The sequence below is a fragment of the Myiozetetes cayanensis genome, unplaced genomic scaffold, assembly GCF_022539395.1.
Source record: "Myiozetetes cayanensis isolate MyiCay16 unplaced genomic scaffold, myiCay2020 scf16, whole genome shotgun sequence".
In the NCBI taxonomy this organism is placed as follows: domain Eukaryota; kingdom Metazoa; phylum Chordata; class Aves; order Passeriformes; family Tyrannidae; genus Myiozetetes; species Myiozetetes cayanensis.
This window is the reverse complement of record NW_026087270.1, coordinates 16,851,977-16,873,769: the sequence shown is the minus strand read 5'-3', so window position 1 is coordinate 16,873,769 and position 21,793 is coordinate 16,851,977. Positions and strand designations below refer to the sequence as shown.

The 21,793-nt window shown below is 59.3% G+C and overlaps 1 protein-coding gene across 1 annotated transcript; it reads left to right on the top strand.

Moving 5' to 3' along the window:
- Positions 1-831: 831 nt before the first annotated feature.
- Positions 832-15,584, top strand: SLC9A5 (solute carrier family 9 member A5). The gene is made up of 17 exons (XM_050311650.1): positions 832-940; positions 1,680-1,835; positions 6,698-7,000; positions 7,648-7,811; positions 8,099-8,177; positions 8,888-9,065; positions 9,199-9,419; positions 9,587-9,789; positions 10,268-10,357; positions 10,488-10,558; positions 11,246-11,375; positions 11,522-11,610; positions 11,738-11,864; positions 11,978-12,148; positions 12,737-12,806; positions 12,994-13,125; positions 13,498-15,584. The coding sequence occupies exons 1-17, from the start codon at positions 832-834 to the stop codon at positions 13,962-13,964; spliced, it is 2,760 nt and encodes a 919-aa protein (XP_050167607.1). The 3' UTR covers positions 13,965-15,584.
- The last annotated feature ends 6,209 nt before the right edge of the window (positions 15,585-21,793 follow it).

Below are 21,793 nucleotides of genomic sequence, written 5' to 3'. Positions count from 1 at the left end.
CCACTGGGATGATCCAGACCCCAGGATGCTCCCTCCAGGCCCTGGGGGCTCCGGGCCGCCCCGGAGGGCCAGGTAGGGCTGCTTGCCCCGGGTGAACCGGAGCACGGGTGGGCGCCTGGGCTGCACCTCCCCGTGCCGGGCAGGGAGGAGCTGGCACGGGATGAGCGGCCCGGAGTCCTGGGTGCCGCGGTGCCGCCCTGGAAGCGGGACAGCTCGGGGCCTCCAAGGACTGTGTTGATGCTAACGAGGGTGTTATATATCCAAGTGTCAATGCTAACGATGGACCACGTTGTGTTAATTGCCAAGGCTATGGCAGGCTTGGAAATGAGGATGCAAAGGAGAGCCAGGAAGGAAACATGGATGCGCCAGGGATGGGACAGGGGACATGAGAAGGTGTCATTGCTCTTGGAGTCAGCATTGCCTGGAGTCCCTGAAAGGAGGTTGTGGCAAGGTGGGGGGTTGGGCTCTTCTCCCTGGTAACAAGAGACAGCACAAAGGAAAATGGTCTCAAGTTGCACCAGGGGAGGTTTAAATTGAATATTAGGAAAAATTTCTTCATGGAAAGCATTGTCAAACCCTGGAACAGGCTGCCCAGGGCTGTGGAGGTGTTTAAAATGCATGTAGCTCTGGCACTTGGGGACATGGTTTAGTGGTGAAACTGGCAGTGCTGAGGTAGCTGTTTGACTTGATGATCTTAGAGTGCTTTTCCCACCTAAACGATTCCATGACTCTGTGAAGCGTCTCTGGGCACACAGAGCACAATCCCACACGGCAACACTTGTGCAAGAACCATTTTTACTTTCTTTTTGACAGATTACCTGGGCAGTGACGATGGTCAGATGTGATGGGGTGGTGGGCAGGGAGCTTTCCCCCTGCTCCTGGCTCCAGCCCCCCTCCCCAGCCTACCCAGGACATGGGGCCCTGGAGCTGGGAGCCTCAAGTAAGGGATGTGAGAGATGGGGAACCTCCCAGAGCAGGGTGGGATGGCCCAGTTGGCAAGCAGGAGCTTTTAGGGGCATCTGAGAGGGGCTGAGGAGGTGAGGGGGAGACAGGAATGTTGGGTGCCCCCCTGGGTGCTCCCAGGCTGGTGCTCAGGCAGTGTCTGGGGCAGGGGTGGGTGGTCTCAGCTGGGGAGGAGCTGGCTGGGAGTGGGATCAGGTGTGGGGGGAGATTGGCAATTTGGTGGGTGAAATAGGGCTGAGTGAGCGTGGGAGGACTCAGACAGAGCAAGGACACCGGGGGAGGGCACAGGAGACCGAGCTGATGCAAAGGGCACTGGGCAGGTGCCAGGGGACTGGCACGGGGTAGGGGGCAGCGTGGGGGCACCAGGACAATGCAGGTGGCACTGGGGCATTTGCAGGGGGAACCTGAGACGGGGGCAGGGGGCTGGCATGGGCCAAGAGGATTAGCGCAGGATTAGTGGGGTGGGGTCTCTAGGAGGGTGCAGGTGAGCTGGGACGGAGGTGGGTAAAGGTGTGAGTGGGGTGGTGTTGGGGCCTGGGGGAGGTGCTGAGCCCTGGGACAGTAGCGGGACGGTGCCGGGCAGTACCGGGGGCAGTACCGGGGTGCAGGGCGGGCCGGTCCCGGGCGGGGCGGGGCGCGGGGGCCGTCCCGGCGCGGCCCCACGTGCTCGTGACGCGGGCGGGGGCCGGGGCCGGGAGCGCGGCGGAGCGGGCGGCGGGAGCGGCGGGAGCGGCGGGGCCATGCAGCCCCGGCGGCCTCCCCGGCCCCCGCCGCCCCGGCGGGAGCTGAGCTGCTGCGCTGGCAGTGGCAGGAGGTGCAGGCGCCCTGCCTGGTGGCCGCCTGGATCCTGGTGGCCAGCCTGGCCAAGATCGGTGAGTGTCCCCGTGTCTCTCCGCGCCCCGGTCCCCCGTGCCCAGCCCCCGGGGAAGGCGGGGGGGGTATGCGGCATCGCCGGCGGGCCCGGGGGCACCCGGGACGAGACGTGTCACCGCACACCGGGTCACGGGTCACGGGGACAAAGCCGGCTGGTCACCACCCGCAGCGGGGCCGCGGGGGTCGGGGACAGCCCCACGCCGCGCCGCATCCTCCGTGCCCTGCTGTGGGGTGATGCGCGGGGACGGGGCGAAGGTACCACCCGAAGGACGAGGTGGGGGGGCCCGAGGCTGTCTTCCCTGCAATGGATGGACGGGTGGGCGCAGAGGAGCGAAGAGATGCCCCAAGGGCTGTCCCGTGTTCCCAAAGGCTGGAACGGCACATGCCATTGGCAGGTCTGGAAGCCATTGATTCCCCCCCCCAACCCCGGGAAGGGCTTGGTGCAGGCAGGATGTGTCCCCAGCAGCCTGCGGACGGCTCCGTGCCTGCAGTCCCCTCCAGTGGGTCACTAGGGATCGGCGTGGCCTCGGGCTCTCGTGCTCCCCGGCACAGGACCACGCAGCCGGGGGAGGCTCTGGCGGCAGGGGCTGCGTGGGAAGGCGCAGGGAGGATGTGTGTGAGCTGCGCAGGGCTGGGCTCCCCCACCAGCACCCGGGGCGCTGGGGAGGCGACGCCCGCGCGTGGGTGCCAAGCAGGGTCCCCAGGGGCTGGTCCCCCGCGGTGCCCCTGCCTGCAGTGCTGGGCCCGGAGGACGAGACCGTGACCTTGAGGCAGGTTTCCTCCTCGGGGACCCCGCTGCGGGCACAGCCCCCGTGGTGGGGGTGAAAGCACCCTTTTAGTTTGGAACCGGCGGGTTCAGAGTTAGGCAGGGGAGTCTCCGAGCAGCCAGGGACCTGCAGCAGCACTCGGTGCACAGGGGACAGCTACAGCTGTGGCCACCAGCTGGCCTCTGCCTGTCCCAAGCATCATCGTGGACCTCACACTCCTCTCCTTCCTTGCCTTCTCGCAAGGGAGACCTGAAGCATCGCGAGGAATGAATTAAAGGGCGCTGTAAGCTTAAAAATACAGCCCTCTGCTGTAGCTGTGCCACCTCCAGCTGCTGAGCACGTCCCTCCTACCTGCAGAAGATCGGAGAGACAATTCCCTTCCCTGGCTCTTATTTTCTTCTCTCAAACCTCTCCCTGGAGCTGCTCCCTGTGCAGGTTTCCCTCTCATCACCCTGGACTTTGCCCCAGTGGGTGCAAGGAGACCTGGGCTGGGATCATTCTCAAGCTCCCAGACCTGCCACACTCTTCCAGGCCTCAGGAAAGCTGATGGTCACTCTCCCTCTCCATCTGGGATACACAACCCTGATGATTGGTGGCTTTGGGCTGTCTGGCCTAACATATCTGGTGGGTCCAATGGATACTCAGAGCCTGGGCATGGGTGTCCCCAGAGGTGGCATGTGCGGTCCCTGGGGTGCACAGGAGCCCTCAGAGGAGATGGACCAGGGGTGGAGGATTTTGGGGAGCGGAGAGGGCAGTGCCAGCTGTGGTGGCCGTGGACGCTGGGCATAGGCTGGCGCAGAGGAGCCGTTGTGGTTGTGGCACTGGGCTGCCAGCTCACAGCCCTGTGATTGCAGGGGAGGAAGTGGCCCCACGCCTGGGTGATGGGGAAATGACACTGTGGGCTCTGTTCTCAGAGGCAGTCACGATGCTGGGGTGCCCCGAGCCAGCAAACACCCGGGGCGGGGAAAAACTGGCTTGGGTGTTGCCTTCCTGCACAGGGAGGCATCATCTGGGCTCTGCTGCCTTTTCCGTCCTTGGTCAGAGCACGGGATGTGGGAAGAGAGAAGTGAGGAGCATTGCCCCAGACATGCTCCTCACCCACAGCTGCCCCACGGGCAGGGGTTCACCGGCAGACAGATGTTTTTCCACCCAGCAGCACCCTCGTGGGTTGCAACCCTCTCTCCTCGCACCATCACCTCCGTCCCCAGCCGCTCCCATCTCGGTTTAGGTGTTTTGCCATTTCCCAAGCTCCAGAGGAGCAGAGCAGGTTTCGGCCCCCAAGTCCTCCTGATGGCAAATCCTGCATTATGGATGCCTGATTATGGATTATGGCTCTGAAGTTAACTCACGTGTGGCTAAGTTACTGTTGCTGTGGGAACCTTTATTGCTGAAATGCTTGACTAGCGCATGTAAAATTAGAGCTCGTTCTGCCCGTCCCCACTGGCAGCTCCCTGCGACTCAGGGGAGCTCGTGTGCTGCCGTTTGCTTGGGAGGTTGGCAGCTTTCCTCACCAGCCAGGGCATTTTGGACCAGCAGGGTCTTTCCCAGTGCTGCCGCTGCTTTCTTTGTCCAGGTTTTTGGCTCGCAGGAAGTGATCACAGAACTAAGAATGGCTTGGGTTGGAAGGGACCTTAAAGTTCACCTAATCCCAAACTCCTGCCGTGGGCAGGGACACCTTCCACTGGACCTGATTGCTCAAAGCCCTGTCCATCCTGGCCTTGAACGCTTCCATGAGGGATGGCAGCCAGGACCCCTGTCCCCACAGCATCCCTATGGGCTCTCCAGCCAGCCAGGACATCCCCCACAGCCCGGGGAATGCAGATGGGTTGCCGAAGCAGGGAACAGGGATCTTGGCAACGTTCCTGAGCATGCAGAAAGGGGCTGGACGCCTCGTTCCCTCCTTGAAAACTTCAGAGCTCTGTTCCCGTGGGCGGGAAGCGGTTCCACAGCCCGCTGCAGGCGCTGAGCGAGCACCATTCATCCGCCGGCGAAGGCAGCTTGTGTGGGGTGAACGGGGCTCTGCAGCAGCTTGTGTGGTCACTTAGCAGGAATTCGGCTTGGATGAAGCTCAGCCAGCCCTTCTCCAGGCTGGGAGTCTGTTTGGAAGGCCGCAGTGTCCATGCCACCATGGCCTTGGGGGCTGTATCCCAGCCCGGAGCCGTGGGTGGAGGTGGCTGGAGCTGAGGGGGGATGACCCAGGCTCTGTGGCTGGGATGGTCAGTGGCAGAGTTATGGCAGAGGCTCTTTCCTCTGGAGGTGGTTGGTGATGGAGCTGCAGGTCACACCACCCCTCTGGATGCTGGCTGCAGCAGCGTTTCCAGCGTGTTATGGCAGGGGAGCAGTGCTGGGGCTTGCCAGGATGGCATGGATAGGGCTTACTGTGCCAAGGAGCAACCTCTCGAGGTCCTCAATGAGAGGAAAAGTGGCCTTTAGCCTGCACATTGAGTGGGGGGCTCAAAGGTGGTGTCTCTGGTTTGGAACAGGATCTTTGGCATTAAATTATCTCCTCTAATTCAGAGCTCAGCTGCGGTGAAGGAAAGCAAATCACCCAAGAGGTGTTAGGAGAGGAGAAAGGGAGAACATCAAGAGGCTGTGATCTCAGTTCCCGGGGTGTCAACATCTCAGGGACACTGGGATCTGTCTCAGGAAGGGATAGAGCAGGACTGGGACAGGTTCAGAGGAGAATGACAAGGGCATAGAGAGACATGGAAACCTACTGATGAAGCACTGCCTGTTCCTGGGCTCCTCTCCAGGTCTGTGCCACTGGAGACAGGACCCTGGGCTGGGCAGACCTTATGGTCTGTCCATGGGGTTTCTGAAGGAGGGAAGCAGCCAAGTGACCTGGGGTTGATGCGTGACCACAGCACAGCTTTTTCCCTGGAGGGATGACTTGGCACAAGGAATGGGCACCTTTAATCCCTCTAAAGGGCTTTAGGGACTGTGTTTTGGGTTGGCAGCAGGGCTGGGCTTGCAGCCCAGTGATGGCTCAGAGCCTGCCCTGACGTCCCTTGTACCTGCTGGGTGTGCAAGGACAGGGGTAGCTCTGGAAGTGCCTGGAGGAACCCACTCCCCAGGAGAAGATTTCTTCTTCTGATAACCAAGTCATGCTACAGAGCTGGGCTGGATGTCACAAGTGATGGCAGAACTCAACAGTGTGGGGGCAAACCTGCTGTGACCCTTGACAGCCTTTCCCCAAGCACTGCTCTTTTTGGGGCAGCAAAAATACAGCACCCTGTGCTAGGGAGGAGAAATGGAGAGGGTTGGGGGTTGCCTGCCTGGAAGCTGGACGGATTCAGGATTCCACAGGACGCCCTGGCCTTGCAGATCAGGGTGCCTGGAGGAGCAAGTCCCCTGTGCTGGCATCCTGCTGGCTCGTGCCTGAGCTGCAGGCTCACTGCCACACTGCTGATGGATGGATACCAGGGCATCCTCTGCTTGCTGCACAGAACACATCCTGTTCCACGGCAGCTTAAGCTTTGGTCCAAGCCTCGCACGGAATAAAATGATTATTCCGAGCACCTCTAAAGCTGCAGCTCCGGAGTGCCTGGGGTTTTGGATGCAGGTAGGTGAGCCGGTGCTGAGGGAGGCTGTGCTCTGCCATGGCTTGTGCTGCAGTGGTTTGCTGGCTGCTCAGGCTCTTGCTGAGACGGATGCAAACAAGGTCACCCCGTCACCAGGGCTGAGCATCCTTGCCTCCAAGTGGGGTGACATGTCCCGGTGAACCAGGATTTCTTCACTCGAGCAGCAGCCAGCAGTGCTCGTGACACTGTGAACGTGCTCACCTTCTGCTCTAGTCCTGTAAGTGCAGACACCAGAGGCCAGGAAAAGCAAAGTGCCTGGCTGCTTGGCCTATTAGTCAGTGGCTGAGGAGGAGAGGGAGATCCCAAAGCGCCAGGGACCAGCAATCCTGAGCTGGGAGGTAGCTGGAAGGTCTTCTGTGCACACATGGCCAGGACGGAGCCTTTCCTGAGGTGCTCCCTTGTCCTTCCCCCATCCATCATGCATCACCCAACCCTTCCCTGGAGCCTCTGGATTTGGGATGCTCTGTCCATGTGCCTGTATGGCTGATGCTCTCATTCTTCTTTTCTTTCCAGTTTTCCACCTGTCAAGGAAGGTGACATCCGTTGTCCCGGAGAGCTGCCTGCTCATCCTGCTGGGGCTGGTGCTGGGGGGCATCGTGTTGGCAGTGGCGAAGAAAGCAGAGTACCAGCTGGAGCCCAACATGTTCTTCCTCTTCCTCCTGCCCCCCATCGTCCTGGACTCGGGCTACTTCATGCCCAGCCGGCTGTTCTTCGACAACATCGGTGCCATCCTCACCTACGCGGTGGTGGGCACGCTCTGGAACTCCTTTGCCACCGGCACAGCGCTCTGGGGGCTGCAGCGGGCCGGGCTCATGGGTGGGTGTGCAGGGCTGCCCAGCTTGGACCACAGAAAGCAGGTTGGAGGTGCAAAGCACCCCGATTTCGTAGCCCACTGGCTCTCCCTGCTGTGGATTCCTAGGAATTATAGCAGAGACGGGGTCCTGGCACCCTGGGAGTGCTGCTCTGGCAGGACGGTCAAGCGTGCAGGACGGACGGGCCCTGCTTGGCACTGGGCTGATTTCTGTCTGTGCTATTTTTGTCGCTGACCTTGGCTGGCGTTGCTGGCTCGCTGCTGTGCTCCCTGTCCTTGGCTGGAGCCACTGGCCCTGGCTGGCCTGGGCTGTGTTCCGAGCTCTCCTGAGACCTGAGGAACTCCTTGATGCCTGGACCTGAGGTGGGGTTGCTGAGCCTCTTTTGGTGGTACCTGCCAGAGGGGCAGCGATGCACCTGGGTGCCCAGGGGGACATCCCTCATGCTCCTCTCCTGTTGCAGCAAGGATGTGCTGAGCCCCACTTTACAGGAGCACCCCACAGGTCTGGGAGCACTCTCACTGGGCTCATCCCACTGCACTCCCAGCTGAGATGCTGCAGCTGGGATCAGATGAGGGGCAGGCTCGTTCCAGCCCGGTGAGAGGGGCACAAGGGCGGATGGTTTGGCTCACCTGGGTCCTTCTGTCCTCTCAGATCCAGGTGTTGAAGCTGGGCTGATGGATTTCCTGCTCTTTGGAAGCCTCATCTCAGCTGTGGACCCCGTGGCAGTGCTGGCTGTCTTTGAGGAGGTCCATGTGAATGAGACCCTCTTCATCATCGTGTTTGGCGAGTCTCTCCTGAATGACGCTGTCACCGTGGTGAGTTGCAGCTTGGGGGACCCTAATGTGGAGCCCAGTGCCATGCAGGGTGCTGGACTCTCCTGGGTCAGAGGATGAAGGTGACATCCCCAAGCTCTGGGCAGACCCCTGCCATGCTCTCTTGGTCCTTCCTCTCTCCTGGCCCTGGGGGACTTTGCCTGCTGAGATGAGCTGTGTCAGTGGGGGCAGGACAATTTGGGGCAGGATATGCCTCTTCCACAGGGTCCATCCTGCCCTTCTCAAGGCAGGATATCCTGCATTCCTCAAAGGATTTGCCTTGCCTGCAGGTGCTGTACAAGGTCTTCAACTCTTTTGTGGAGCTGGGCCCGGCGCACATCCATGTCACAGACTACGTGAAGGGGGTAGGTGAGTATGTGCCACACCAGCCCCTCTGCCTCCACTGAGGAGGTGGAGAGGGGCAAGCATGGGTGCTGTTGTCCTGTGGGGTGGGCACTGAGCACCCAGGTCTGTCATCTCCATCCCAGCAGACACATGCTGACCACCAGCAGAGAATCACAGAATGGTTTGGGTTGGAAGAGACCTTAAAGACCATCTCGCTCCAACCTCCCTGCCATGGGCAGAGACACCTTCCACTAGCCCAGGTTGCTCCAAGCCCTGTCCAACCTGGCCTTGGACACTCCCACGGATGGGGCAGCCACAGCTTCTCTGGGCAACCTGTGCCAGGGCCTCCCCACCCTCACAGGGAAGAATTTCTTCCTGATATCCAATCTAATCCTGCTCTCTGTCAATATTTGAAGCCATTCCCCCTTGTCCTGTCACTCCATGCCCTTGTCAAAAGTCCTGCAGTCCTCCTGTGGCCCCTTTAGATACTGGAAGAGACTCTAAGATCTCCCTGGAGCCTTCTCTTCTCCAGGCTGAACAACCCAACTCTGTCAGCCTGTCTCCATAACAGGTGCTCCAGGGGATGCTTTGGGATCATCCAAAACTCCGTGCTCCATGAGATACTTGGTGGGGACCCCGGGTGGGAAGACGGGGCTCGGCCAGCCCGGCGCGGTGTGACCGTGGGGCACAGGAGCTGGGCCTTTGGTGCAGATGATTCTCCTCCATCCCAACAGCCTCCTTCTTCCTGGTGAGCCTGGGGGGCACGGCCGTGGGGCTGCTCTTCGCCTTCCTCCTGGCCCTGATCACGCGGTTCACCAAGCGCGTGCGCATCATCGAGCCGCTCTTCGTCTTCCTGCTGGCCTACGTCGCGTACCTCGCCGCCGAGATGGTCTCGCTCTCCTCCATCCTGGCGTGAGTGCTGGGGTGTCCCCCCCAAAGGGGACCCAGGAGGTCGGGGTTGGAGGGCTGAGCAGCAGGAGGCAGCGAGCAGACCCGCTCCTCGTCCTGCCGCAGGGCCGTGCCAGCTCCTTCTGCCCCTCTGCAGAGTCACCTTCTGTGGGATCTGCTGCAAGAAGTACGTGGAAGCCAACATCTCCCAGAAGTCCCGCACCACGGTCAAATACACCATGAAGACGCTGGCCAGCAGTTCGGAGACCATCATCTTCATGTTTCTGGGCATCTCGGCCGTGGACACCTCCAAGTGGGCGTGGGACACAGCACTGGTGCTGGGCACCCTGTTCTTTATCCTGCTCTTCAGAGCCGTGGGTCAGTCTGCCCTGCCGCGTGTCTGTCTGGTAGCACCTTGCCCCTTTCATGCCAAAAAGGGGGTTCTCCCCAAGAAAGGTTGGGGCACAAGGCCAGCCATGGCTGCTGTGCTGTCCCCAGGAGCAGGCAGTGTTCTTCCAGCATCCCAGGCTCTCCTTCTCCCCTAGGTGTTGTCCTCCAGACCTGCGTGCTCAACCGCTTCCGCCTCATCCCCCTGGACAGGATCGACCAGGTGGTCATGTCCTATGGTGGCCTCCGTGGGGCCGTGGCCTTCGCCCTGGTCATCCTGCTGGACAGGGAGAAGGTGAAAGCCAAGGACTACTTCGTGGCAACGACCATCGTGGTGGTGTTCTTCACTGTCATTGTGCAGGTGAGGATGGGCGCTGTGCCCCCCTCCGGTGCTGCTTTGTTTGCCCCAGAGCTGGCCTGGGGACATGTGCTTGGGGAAGGCATCTCTTTTCAAGTGACCTTTGGCTCCTTGGTGCCTTCTGGCACCCCACCCATCACCAGGTGTGCAGGACCACCATAATGGTGGGGCCTTGGCCCATGTTTTTTCCCCGCTGGCCTCTTGTTCTGGGACTGGCTCCAAGGGCAGTGATGGTGTGTGCCTGGCCACAAAGCTGCTGAGGGGCTTTGGCTCTGGGGTTTCTGCAGAAAGGGGAGTCACAGGGAGGAGGGAAAGGGGGCTGGGGGCTTATGACATGGCACAGGGGGTCGGGCTGGTAGGGGCACACGCGGCTGGCACAGCCACTGTCCCCTGTCACTTCATGCTGCTTCTGCTCCCCGTGCCCCAGCCGTGCACCCTCTCGCCCTCCCAGTCTTTCCCTTGCCTTCTCCTGCCATTCTAGGGCCTCACCATCAAGCCCCTGGTGACGTGGCTGAAGGTGAAGCGCAGTGACCACCACAAGCCCACGCTGAATGAGGAGCTGCACGAGCACGTAGGTGCAAGTGCCAGGGGCTGCCCAGCTCCCCACACCGGCAGGGCTGGGTGAAGGCCACGCACGGCCTCAGCACCCCTGGGGCACCCCCAGCCTTGCCACCACTCTCACCCTCTTCCCCTCACTCAAGGCCTTTGACCACATCCTGGCAGCAGTGGAGGACATCGTGGGGCACCACGGCTACCACTACTGGCGGGACAAGTGAGTGTCTCAGCCAGGACCCTCTGCCAGCCATCAGGGGGGTGGAGGACACGTGCCAGCCATGGGGACATCACAGGGTCCCCACAGGAGGACACCCCTACTGTAGGCAGGGCAGCAGGACCTAGAAGGCTGTGTGTCTGTCCATCAGTCTGGACAGGTACCATCTGGCTGCTGTTGTGCAGCAGATCAAAGTCCCAAAGGCATCCCAGATAGAGGTCAGGGAGGTGCTGGTGTAGAGCTGGCATTGCTTGCCAAGGCTGAAGCTGCTGGGGGCTGTGGGGTGTCCGTTGGGGTGGCAATGGCCCTGTGCCTCCTCATGGATGGAGCTGTGCTGGGCACTGAGTAGGGAACAGCCCTGTTCCTGCCTGGGCAGTGTTTATCTGCAACAGGGCGACAGGAAAAGGATGCAAAAAGCCCGTTTCCTGGAGGGGAAATGCTCCACAACGGCCCCAGTCCCACTCCCACTGCCTCCCACAGACCTGCTACTCTCTGGCTTCCCCTTGGGCAGGGATGAGGGGTCAGCAGGTCCCCTCCCCTCCTGCCTTCCCTGGCAGTGTGTCCCTGTGCACAGCCAGGTCCTGCGTGCCCAGCCTCCCTTTGCCACGATTCAGACACTCAGCCTTGCATGGGCAGCTGTCTCTGGCCGTGCCACACGGCTGAAGTGCCTGTGTCTTCATCTCGTGACAGGTGGGAACAGTTCGACAAGAAGTACCTGAGCCAGCTCCTGATGCGGAAATCTGCCTACAGGCTGCGGGACGAGATCTGGGATGTTTACTACAAGCTGAACATCCGTGATGCCATCAGCTTTGTCGATCAGGTAAGGGCGCGTGGTGGGGGCAGGAGGCAGGATGGCCCTGACAGGAGAGGTTTGGTCACATGTGAACCCTCTGGCCAGGCAGTGGGGACCCCCAGCCCAGCTGGGTTCTTGCTGCCCCAGTGCCAGCCTTGCCCTCCCCCTCCCAGGGTGGCCACGTGCTCTCAGCGGCCAAGCTGGCGCTGCCCTCCATGCCCAGCCGCACGTCCATGTCGGAGTCATCAGTCACCAACCTCCTGTGAGTACGAGCGTCCCTGCGAGCCCCTGGGGGCACCTCCCAGCTCCCCTCTTCCCTGGGGGTGGCTGTGTCGGGGCTGGCGCAGTGCGGGCACGGAGTCCATCCCTCCATCTCCACGTCCCTGCAGGAGGGAGAGCGGGAGCGGCGCGTGCCTGGACCTGCAGGTGATCGACACGGTGCGGAGCCGCCGCGACAAGGAGGACGCTGCCATGCACCACGTGCTGCGGGGGAGCCTCTACAAGCCCCGGCGGAGGGTGAGCAGCGCCCTGACCCCGAGGGGAGCAGCGCCCGCAGGAGCAGCGGGGACGGAGGATGCTCTGCAGGGCCAGCTGCTCACCCTGTGTCTCTTTGCCTCTCCCTCGGCCAGTACAAGGCCAGCTACAGCCGTCACTTCATCTCTCCAGATAAACAAGAGCGCCAAGACAAAGAGATCTTCCGGCAGAACATGAAGAGGCGTCTGGAGACCTTCAAGTCCACAAAGCACAATGTCTGCTCCTCCAAGAGCAAGGCCAGGCTGAAGGAAAAGGGCAGGAAAAAGGCAAGCGCTCCCCAGATTCCTGCTCTTTCCCTGTCTCTGAGATTTGGCTTCCCCCAGGATGCAGTCATAGAGTTCTTCAGGGGGTAGGTGAGGTGCTGCAGGGCACTGGCAGCTCCACAGCCAGCAGTGAAAGCAGCTCCTCTCATCTCAGTTCTGCTGATGCTGTGTGTGCTCGTGGAGGTGTCACATCCATGTGTCCCCACCACGCCAGCACTGCTGTGGGGTGGCTCTTCCCTGAGCAATGTGGTCTTAAGCCCTGGAGGAACCCCAAGTTAATTTTCCAAGAGCACTCAGCATAAAGCAGCCTGAATGTTGGTGCAGATCCAGTCTCAGAAGTGTGACTCTGCACCTTAAATTGAGCCTTGGGTGTCTTCTCTCGTTTGGAGGCTTTTGAAGCCCTTGCAGCTGAGTAGTTTGTTGTAGGGCCACGGGGATGCAAAACATAAGGACTAGGGACCACTGACTGCCACCTGCCATGTAGCCAGAGTGGGAATCTGCATGGTCAGGATCACCCTGGGTTGCAGGGCCAGCTGTTGGGGTTAGGGCTTTGCACAGGGCCGGTCCCAGCCAGTCCCTCTTCCCTCACAGAAGAACATCTCTCTGACCAAAGAGACACCCAACGGGAAGACGCAGAGAAACATCCCCTGGCAGGAGGCAGGTAAGGCCAGTGGCAGGTGAGGCTGGCAGGTCCTGGCAGGGGGACCTGGAGGGATGGGATGGGAGCACCCGCTGTGCCTGCCCACTGCCAGCTCGGTTGCACTGGCACCAAATCCTTCTCCATGGATGCAGTCCTTCCCCCACACGGTGCCCCATCCTCCAAACCAATTCCCTCTGTCTGGCTGCAGCTCCTGTCCTGGTGATGGTCAGCTCAGAGGAGGAGGAGAGCGACAGCTCGGAGACGGAGAGAGAGGACGATGAAGGGATTGTGTTTGTCGCTCGAGCCACTGACGAGGTCTTGCAGGGAAAGACAACTCCTGGTAGGCACCAATGCCCCCCCAGGGCAGCTGCCAGGGGATAGCTTGTCCTTCCTCCACCTGTGGAGCAAATTTGCCTTGGCCTGGGCAAAACCAAAATCAGCAGAGCACGAGTGGGAGAATCACTGGGTGTCCTCTGGAGGCATGGCAGAGCCTCCCTGGTGTTTCCTGCATCCCTGGAACAGCACAGGGTGTGATTCTTGGAGTTGTCCTGCGAAAGGCCAGGAGCTGGACTGCATGATCCCTTCCAACCCAGGATGTTCTAGGATTCTGTGGCCATTTGGCAGTGGGTGGTTCTGCGATGTTTGCAGGGTCTAAGGAGAGACTGAGAGCTGTGCAAGCTCCTTCTCACTGTCCCTCTTTCTGCACCCACAGGCAGCCTGGACGTCTGCCCCAGCCCCTGCATCATCCCACCATCACCCACCTTGGCAGAGAAGGAGCTGCCATGGAAAGGAGACCAGGCTGATCTGGCTGTTTACGTCTCCTCGGAGACCACCAAAATCGTGCCAGTGGATATGCAGAAGGCTTGGAACCAAAGCATCTCCTCCCTGGAGAGCATCGCTTCCCCGCCAGGCACCGAGAGTGGAGCTCAGCACAGGAGATTCGCCTGCCCCGTGCTGGAGGAGCAACCCCAGTCTGCGAGCCAGGTGACCCCAGAGCAGAGCTCCTGCTTCCAGTTCCCCAGCCACGCCTCCAGGAGCGGCCGCTCGCAGAGTGACAGCAGCCCAGACGGCCCAGAGCAGCAGGAGCTGCAGCCTTTGATGGCCACGGAGGAGCAGGGCAGGATGCCACCCGCCGTGGAGCCCAGGTGGCTGATGTTCAACAGAGCGAGCCACCTCTGAGGCACCCTGTGGATGGGGAAGGGGCTGGGGGCTGCAGACAGGCTGTGACCCGCTGACTGCTCTGCTGTCTTGCCTTGTAAAGCTTGTGTGTGTCTCCATAAACTCCAGGAGTGGCAGGAGAAGCCGGTACTCCTGGAGCTGCACTCCAGGGCAGGCTCTGCTCGTGCACCTGGTTGATAACTTGGCTTTGTGCTGCGACAGCAGGTACCAGCCCCGTCCACCCAGGGAGGCACAGAGCCCAAATCTTATTCTTCCTCTCTAGTCCCTGCACATCTCAGCAGCTGGGAGGATAGAGATGTTCCTCCCAGGGCTGGGATCCCAACCAGACTCGGTCCTGTCACAGCTGTGCTGCCCTGAGGTGTGGGGGTGCTGGATAATGGGCTGTGGCTGCTTACAGGGGTAGGAGTGTGAGCTGGTCTTCAGCCTGGCTGTGAGTAGGACATCTCAGGGGAAAGGGCTGGGAGTGGTGGCCGGTGCATGAGAGCCCATCCACACCCAGTGACTGAGCCTTCGACTTCGAGGTGGCCGCAGTGCTGGTTCCTCACAGCGTGCGTGGAGCTCAGCCAGGAGCCCAGAGATGGGCTCCTTGCCACGGCAGCTCTGCATTCCCCCCGTGGTGGAGGCAAGGCCACGACCTTCTCAGGACTGGGAGCAGCGCTCCTGGGGTTTGGCTCCACCAGGAGCTGGACTAGTGAACCTGCACGCACAGGGACGACTCTGGCAGCCAGCCTGCTGTGCCAGCCTCACGCCTCTTGCCTGGATGTGTTCCCAGCACCTGTGGGGTTCTGCTTGCTGGCTTTGCTAGGAGGCAGCTGCCCTGCACAGCATCCTTGGCATTCATCCTGCCCACGTCCCAGTCCCTCCAGTTGCCTGGGGCCCATCGTCTGGGAGGGCTGGCCGTGGTGCAAGGAGTGGAGGCAGCAGCAGGTATGAATGTACATAAGGAACAGGGTGATGGGTGTGAGCTGAGTGCATCTTCAAAAGTCTGTCCCCACCACCTGCCTCCCAACCACCCCTGCTCCCTCCTGAGGGTGTGGTGGAACCCGGTGGCAATGACCCACACAGTGCATTATTCCTGGTGTGACCCCAAGGGCCAAGAACTGCCCCTCAAAACTGCTCAGCCCACAAAGGAGCACAATGGCTGGGCACTGGCAGTGCAGGAGGGTTGGGGATGCTCCTCTTAGGGAAAAATGGGGACTTGGACTATTAATGCCCCAAAGTGGGTAAAAACTGCCTGTTCCAGCTCTGTGGGTGTGCTGAGACAGTGGGTGCCAAGGGGACACTTGGATGCACTGGGTGGGTGAGCCCAGTGTGGGGCAAGTGAGCTGGTGAGACCCCTGGCACTGCTGACAGGGCTCGGCAGAGACCCTTTGGCAGTCCCACCAGATGAGCATGAGGTTTTTAAAAGGTTTTTATATAGTTTTGCATTTCAGGTATGATTTATTCTGGTTTTGATTTCTGATATTGGGCCATACTAAATCTCTAGCTGGGTCAGTGTTTTCTGTAGCCATGGGCACCACAAATGACTCAAGACTTAATATCTTATTTGCAAGAATATTGTTATAATGTGAAAATATATGCAGAGTATTTTGTAATGTTCAATAAACGAGTTGGAGCAGACATTGCAGTCTGATCTCTCTGCTGCCTGGGAACCCCTGCCCATCCTGGTTCCATTCTGTGTCTCCTGTGTTTTTCCATTCTTCTCCACTCGAGGCCTCAGCCCCCCTCTCAGCCTCGATGTGCCTAAATGGATTTCCTGGTTTCCATAATGTCTGTGGAAAATGTGAAATTCTTTCCAGAGAGGTGCTTGCCTGCAGCCAGCCCTCATGCCCTGAGCCGTGGCTGCGGCACAGCAGCAGCGTGCTGGGAGCCACATCTTCCCATGGCCATGCCACCTCTCTCCTTGCCAAAAATGGGGTGCAGAGGGGTCTGTTTCAGGGTGTTCTGGATCACAGGAGCCTCCCTGCGTCGGTGTGTGCTGGTTTTGCTCTTCCTGTGATGTCCTGGTTCCGCTTTTCCAGAAGGAGAGTAAGTGCGGTTTGCTTGATTCACAAGGCGGATGTTTGGCTTGTATTGAACCTGGCATCCACCATCGCCCCCAGGTCCTTTTTGGCAGGGTCAAATCCAGCTCCTAGCCCTGGGAGCTTTGTGCTGGCCCCTGTGGAAGCTCTTGCTCCTCCTGACATTGCCCATCTGCCTTGCATCCCACCAAGAGCAGTGCTGGCTGAGCTGTGCTCTGCGTGCTGGACATCAGTGCCAGCATCTCCTGCAGACACGATTACTCTGGCAGTGCACCAGGTTGTTTCCTGGAAGTGGTGGGTCTGCAGCCTGCAGGTTGCTCAGAGGAGGGAAAGTAGACACCTCAGCTTTGGGAAATGCTGATGGATATCTGAGCTGTCTCCCACGGAAATCTGAGCCTAGAAGCAAATGTGTGTGCAGGCTTTCCGTGCCACCAGGCAGCAGCTTGGAGCCCCTTCTTCCCACCCTCGACCCCACCCCCTGTTGTGAGCAGGGGTGGGTGGCTCCTGCTACACCCTTCCCCACAGGGGTTTTGTCAGTTTTTATTCTTGTACTCCACTCTCTGTATTTCACTTTGCAGCGTCCTGCTCCGATCCTTCCAGCACGGCACAGAGCAGCCTCTTTCAGCCTAAAAATACTAAAGCGCTTCAATGGAAAAACACAAGGAACGGGCCAAACCACGAACACATGAGCCCAAACCTCTGCTTCTCCAGGACAGAGTAAGGCACAACCAGAGGAGCTGCTTGTCACTGTAACCCAGAACATCCAACCCTCTGACTGTTACTGTAAGTAAACCCCATCCCAGAGCTGACTATCACAGACCCGTCATTTTGCACACAGGCTTCTGTTTAAAGCCTGCCATTAAACCTGCACATTTTTTCCACAGGGATTTACTTTCTCCACTACTCAGCTCCTCCACTTTCTCTGTGGTACCAAAACTCGTGAAGTCAGCAGGGGATGTAAGGCAGCTTTAGATGGAAGAGCTGTGGGCAATGGATTGGTGCTGGCTGCCTTCCAAATGAGTCTTAACATCACTGTTGCACAATGCAAGTTGGAGCATCACGTAAATTTTAGGCTGGAAGGGGCTTGGGAGGTCTGCAGTCCAACCCCAGCTCCATGCAGGGCTGATGGTAAAGCTAGAGGAGGTAGCTCAGAGCACTGTCCTACTGGATTTGGGATGTTCCCATTGGAGGTGTCAACTTTCTGTGTCCCAGAGCCACACCATGGCTGGGTAGGTCTTGCACAGAATGAATTTCTCCTTATGCCCAGCAAACATTTTCCCTGGGGCAGGTTCTTCCTGCTGCCTCTTGTGCGTGTCTGAGAAGAGCTGGGTTTCTGTGTGCCCCCTTGCAGGCAGCTCCCCTTTGCCTTGTCTTCCTAAAGATGTTTTCCTCTGACTTACCTACATATGAATATACATACATATGCTATCCCTGCTCCCTGCTTTCAGTGGAACCCTTCTCTGCCTGTTGGTGGAGCGAACAATTGGTTTCCACTGCAGTGGTACCTCTGGAGGGGGGATGCCAGCCCTGGCGCAGGTCAGCCCCGGAGCACGGGCTGGCGAAGCGGTGAAGAAGTTGCTCCTCTGACGGGAGGCGAGCTGGCCGGGGCTGTGCAGCGAGCGGCTGGAGACGGAGCTGGGATCAGTTGGCAGCCGGGGAGGATAATGAGGAACAGATTCGCGCTGGGCAGTGGTTCCCATGCTGCGTTCCAGGGCAGCGCGGCCAGGACGGGAGAGCCTTTGTGCTCCGAGCTGCATCCACTCCGGCGTGTGCGGAGCCAGCCCCTCGGCTCCCCCGGCTCTGCTCGACGTGTGCCGGCACTGAGTGTCCCCGGGCTCCCCGGGTCCCTCTCCAGCGACTGTGCCACCCGCCGGGCTGCGGGGCTGGCCAGGAGGCTTCCCCCACACCCCGGCTGTGCAGGGGAACAGGCTGCAGTGCGGGCTGGCTGAGGACAGACGAGATCAGTGAGATCGTCAGGTCAGCAGGGGCTGGGTGGGGTGATCCCACACCTCCCTTCGTGGTTCAGACCTCCCTGCTTTCCCCTGGAGGAGCAAACTGGGGGAATCCCTGGGCTGTGTGACCAAGCAGCTGCTCCCGGGGACTCCTGCAGAACAGCCAGGATGGATGGAAACGTGGTGGGAGCTTTGATTTTACGAGCACTCCAGATCCAGGAGTTGTGATCATTCCAGCAGCCAGCCAGAGCTGTTCCTCACAGCCACCAGGAAGGTGAAGATCCCTGAAGAAGCCACCTGGGCTCCTCTCACCTCATCTTCTCCTGGTGTCTGTGGCCACACAGCCAGGCTGTTCTGAAGGTAAATGAAACCTGTGGTGTGTTAGTTGGGGAGGGAGGGAGGGAGGGTGCTGAGGGCACTCTGGGGAGGTCCCACCAGCCCAGTTGGTCTGGTCTACATCAGACCACAGGTCACTCCAAGCTTGTGGGAAGCCCCTGAAGAAGGGCTTGGAAAGGCCATGGGGTACCAGGACAGCCTGGACTCTGCAGCAGCTCTGCTGTATTTGTGCTCTCCTCTCTTGCAGCGATGTGGGGCAATCCCTGCTGGCTCACAAGCTTTGCCTCTTGGAGCCCAGCTAAGCCCAGGCTGCTGAAGTTGGAGAGCCAGTTAAAGCTTTGCTTTGGCTCCCTGGCTGGCTGGGGGAAGTTCACAGCTGGCTGTGAGCACACCCGGGGCCTCACCGTGTGTGGCTCCCCGGTAGTTTTGGGGCTTTGAGGCTCTCCCAGGCAGCTGGATGAACTGTGGGCTCAGAGAGCCTTGCTCATGGTGCTGGGGCGATGTGAGCATCACTTGTGCAAGGGTCACCCTCTCCAGATTTCTCCTGGGAGCTTGGATCCTGCCTGCTCTCTTAGAAAGCCCCATCTCCCAGAGCCAGGATGTCATTTTGCCTACCACATACGTGCGTGTAGATACACATATTTCCAGTAGACATCCCTACCCTCTTCCATTTACGGAGAAACCTGACAAGGGCTTTCAAAGATGAAAAAAACCCAAACCAAACCCAACTATGAAGGTCAATAAGTATTATGTTTTCCCATGTCGTGGTGCAGGGCTGGCAGGTAGGAGAAGGCAGTGAAGGAGCACGACCCACACGTGCCGGGACGGAAGGGCTGTGGAGCCAGGAGGTGGGACAGGCTGATGCTGGAGAGTTAGTCCGTGACCCCTGCCAGGCTCACTCTGATCTTTGCTTTATCCTGCTAGGGAACAGACAGGACTGTTATAAACGCTTGGGGTTTGTTTTTTTTTTTCCCCTCAGTAAAAATAGCTTTAGAAGCAAACAGGAAATTACAGACAGAAGGAGTGCAACCAAGAGGGTAAAAAGTCAGGCAGATACCTCGGTGTGCTTGGATTCGTCTACAAACCTGACAGAAAGGGACCGGGGAGTTTGGATTGACAGGAGGCTGAACATGAGCCAGAGTGTGCCCAGGTGGCCAAGAGGGCCAATGGATCCTGGCCTGGCTCAGGAAGAGTGTGGCAGCAGGAGCAGGGAAGTGATTCTTGCCCTGCACTCAGTGTTGGGGAGGCCACCCCTGGAGTGCTGTGTCCAGCTCTGGGCCCCTCAGGTCAGGAGGGACATTGAGGTGATGGAGCAGGTCCAGAGAAGAGCAACGAAGCTGGTGGAGGGACTCGAACACAAATCCTATGAGGAAAGGCTGAGGATTTGTTGAGCCTGGAGAAGAGGAGGCTCAGGGGAGACCTCATCACTCTCTACAACTCCCTGACAGGAGGCTGTAGGCTGGTGGGGGTTGGTCTCTTCTACCAGCAACCATCAACCATCAGTAAGGCAAGAGGGCACGGTCTTAAGCTCTGCCGGGGGAGGTTTAGGCTGAATATCAGGAGAAGTTCTTTTACAGAGAGAGTAATCAGACACTGGAGTGGGCTGCCCAGGGAAGTGGTGGGTTCTCCACCCCTGGAGGTTTTTAAGATGAGACTGGATGCCGGCCGGGTTCCCTCACGGAGCCGGGAGCGGCGGGAGCCCAGCAGGTGTCGCCACGCGCCAGGGCCTCGCCCCGGCCCGCCCGCCGTGATGGCGGCCGCGCCCCCTCAGGGGGCCCCGGGCGCGGCGTGGGGCGCGAAAGCCCCGCAACCCCGTGAAACGGCGGTGTTAAGGGAAAGCAATAACACAAAGGTGGCGGTTTCTGCTCTCCTTTGGTGTGCAGCGCGGCCTGCGATGTGCAGGCAGCTGCCTGCCCCTGCCTGCTGGACCCACTGCTCGTGCTCTTCCTGAGGCACCTTCATCTGGCCCAGCAGCAAACCCAGGCAGGGGCTGCAAAATATGACCCCCAAACCAAAGTGGTGTGGGGTTGTTTGTTTGTTTGTTTGTTTTACTTTTGTTTGGTTTTGTTTGTTTATGTTTTTGTTTGTTTGTTTTTTGCCGTTTTGTTTTGTTTCACTGAGAGGGCAGGGAGACACTGGCACAGGCTGCCCGGGGAGGTTGTGGATGCCCCAACCCTGGCATCGTTCAAAGCCGGGTTGGATAAGGCTTTTGATCCACCTGGTCTAGTGGGAGGTGTCCCTGCTCATGGCACGGGGTTTGGCATTAGGTGATCGGTAAGGTCCATTCCGACCTCTTAACGCCCTATGATTCTATGCAGAATAAAAAAGAAGCAAAGAGCACACACTTGTACGCGTAGGGACCTGTGGTGGAAGGAAGCGTCCGGAGGCTCGTGGCCCCGGTGTAACAGTCCTGTATGAATCCTAGAGGTCATTACCTTACCCTGACTCAGTTTGGGAGAAGAGATCCCTCTGTAAGGAGGGAGAGAGCAGCAGTGGTGATGGAGGAAAGGCAAGTGAGAGGGAACCAGGAGAAGTTGATGACAGGAGGCAGGATCCCTCTGCCCTGCCTGTCTGAAGGGGAAGCTGCTCATCTCCTTCAGCAGACACATTGTTATTACTGCTGATGGCACTGAATCCCACCCTTTCCTGCCCGTGCTCTCCAGCCCTGGTGCTGTGGAGGGGAAGTGCCCACCCCAGCTTGGCACCATGTCGTGCTCCTTCCCGGTGCAGGGTCCTCTCCTTCCAGCCCACAGAGGGCATGAAGGGTCTCTGGTGTAGGAGCTGTGAACCACATCACACCACCTCCTCCAGGAACACACCGTGCCCTGTCTGCTCTGTGTTCCTGCTTGGCATCCTTGCTGGAGGCATTCCCTGAGGTTCGCTCCTCTAATTGCCAGCTATGGATGTTCCATGGCAGACTGCTCCCTATCCCTGTCAAACCAGCCCTTCCCAGTGGTATCTGAGGAGCCTTCCCGTCACCTCCTGTGCTCTGGATCTGCAGACAGCAGAGTTGGCTCTGGACTCCCCTGGGGAGAAGACCCTGCCCCCAAACTGCTGTTTGCCTGTGGCAGAGTGACTGGAACAGCCTGGAGCCTTGCAAAACTGCTCTGTTGAGACTGAGATGGAGGACTGAGATCTTTTCCCTTTGCTACAAGCTGGGCAAGGCTGGAGTGGGACGAAGCAGAGTCCTGTAGCAGAGGACACTGTCACTCAGCTCTGAGCAGGTTGCCATTCTCCTGTTGGAAATACCAGCTGGATTAAGGTAGTTTGAGAAGCACCAGGTGGACCCACAGTGGAACTGCTGGAGTTCAGTGGGCAACACAGCCCAGCTGTGACAGGCACCATGAGAGCTGGTCCCAGGGAACGCCCACGTGGCTCTGGCTGCAGCTGGAGCTGCACCCTGGGGCTATGGCTCTGCCCTGGGGAGTGCTGAGCTAACCCAGCTGCTCCTCTGTCTGCCTGCCTGGCTGGTCTGGGGGAGCAAACTGCAGGCAGGTGAGAGCTTTCCTTCTCTCTGGAG

Excerpts from the sequence above, each read along its gene's own strand:
- SLC9A5 (XM_050311650.1), top strand. The coding sequence starts at position 832 with ATGGTCAGATGTGATGGGGTGGTGGGCAGGGAGCTTTCCCCCTGCTCC. Across the intron at positions 11,611-11,737 it reads TCATCAGTCACCAACCTCCT|GAGGGAGAGCGGGAGCGGCG; the intron begins GTGAGTACGAGC and ends ACGTCCCTGCAG. Across the intron at positions 13,126-13,497 it reads GCAGGGAAAGACAACTCCTG|GCAGCCTGGACGTCTGCCCC; the intron begins GTAGGCACCAAT and ends CTGCACCCACAG.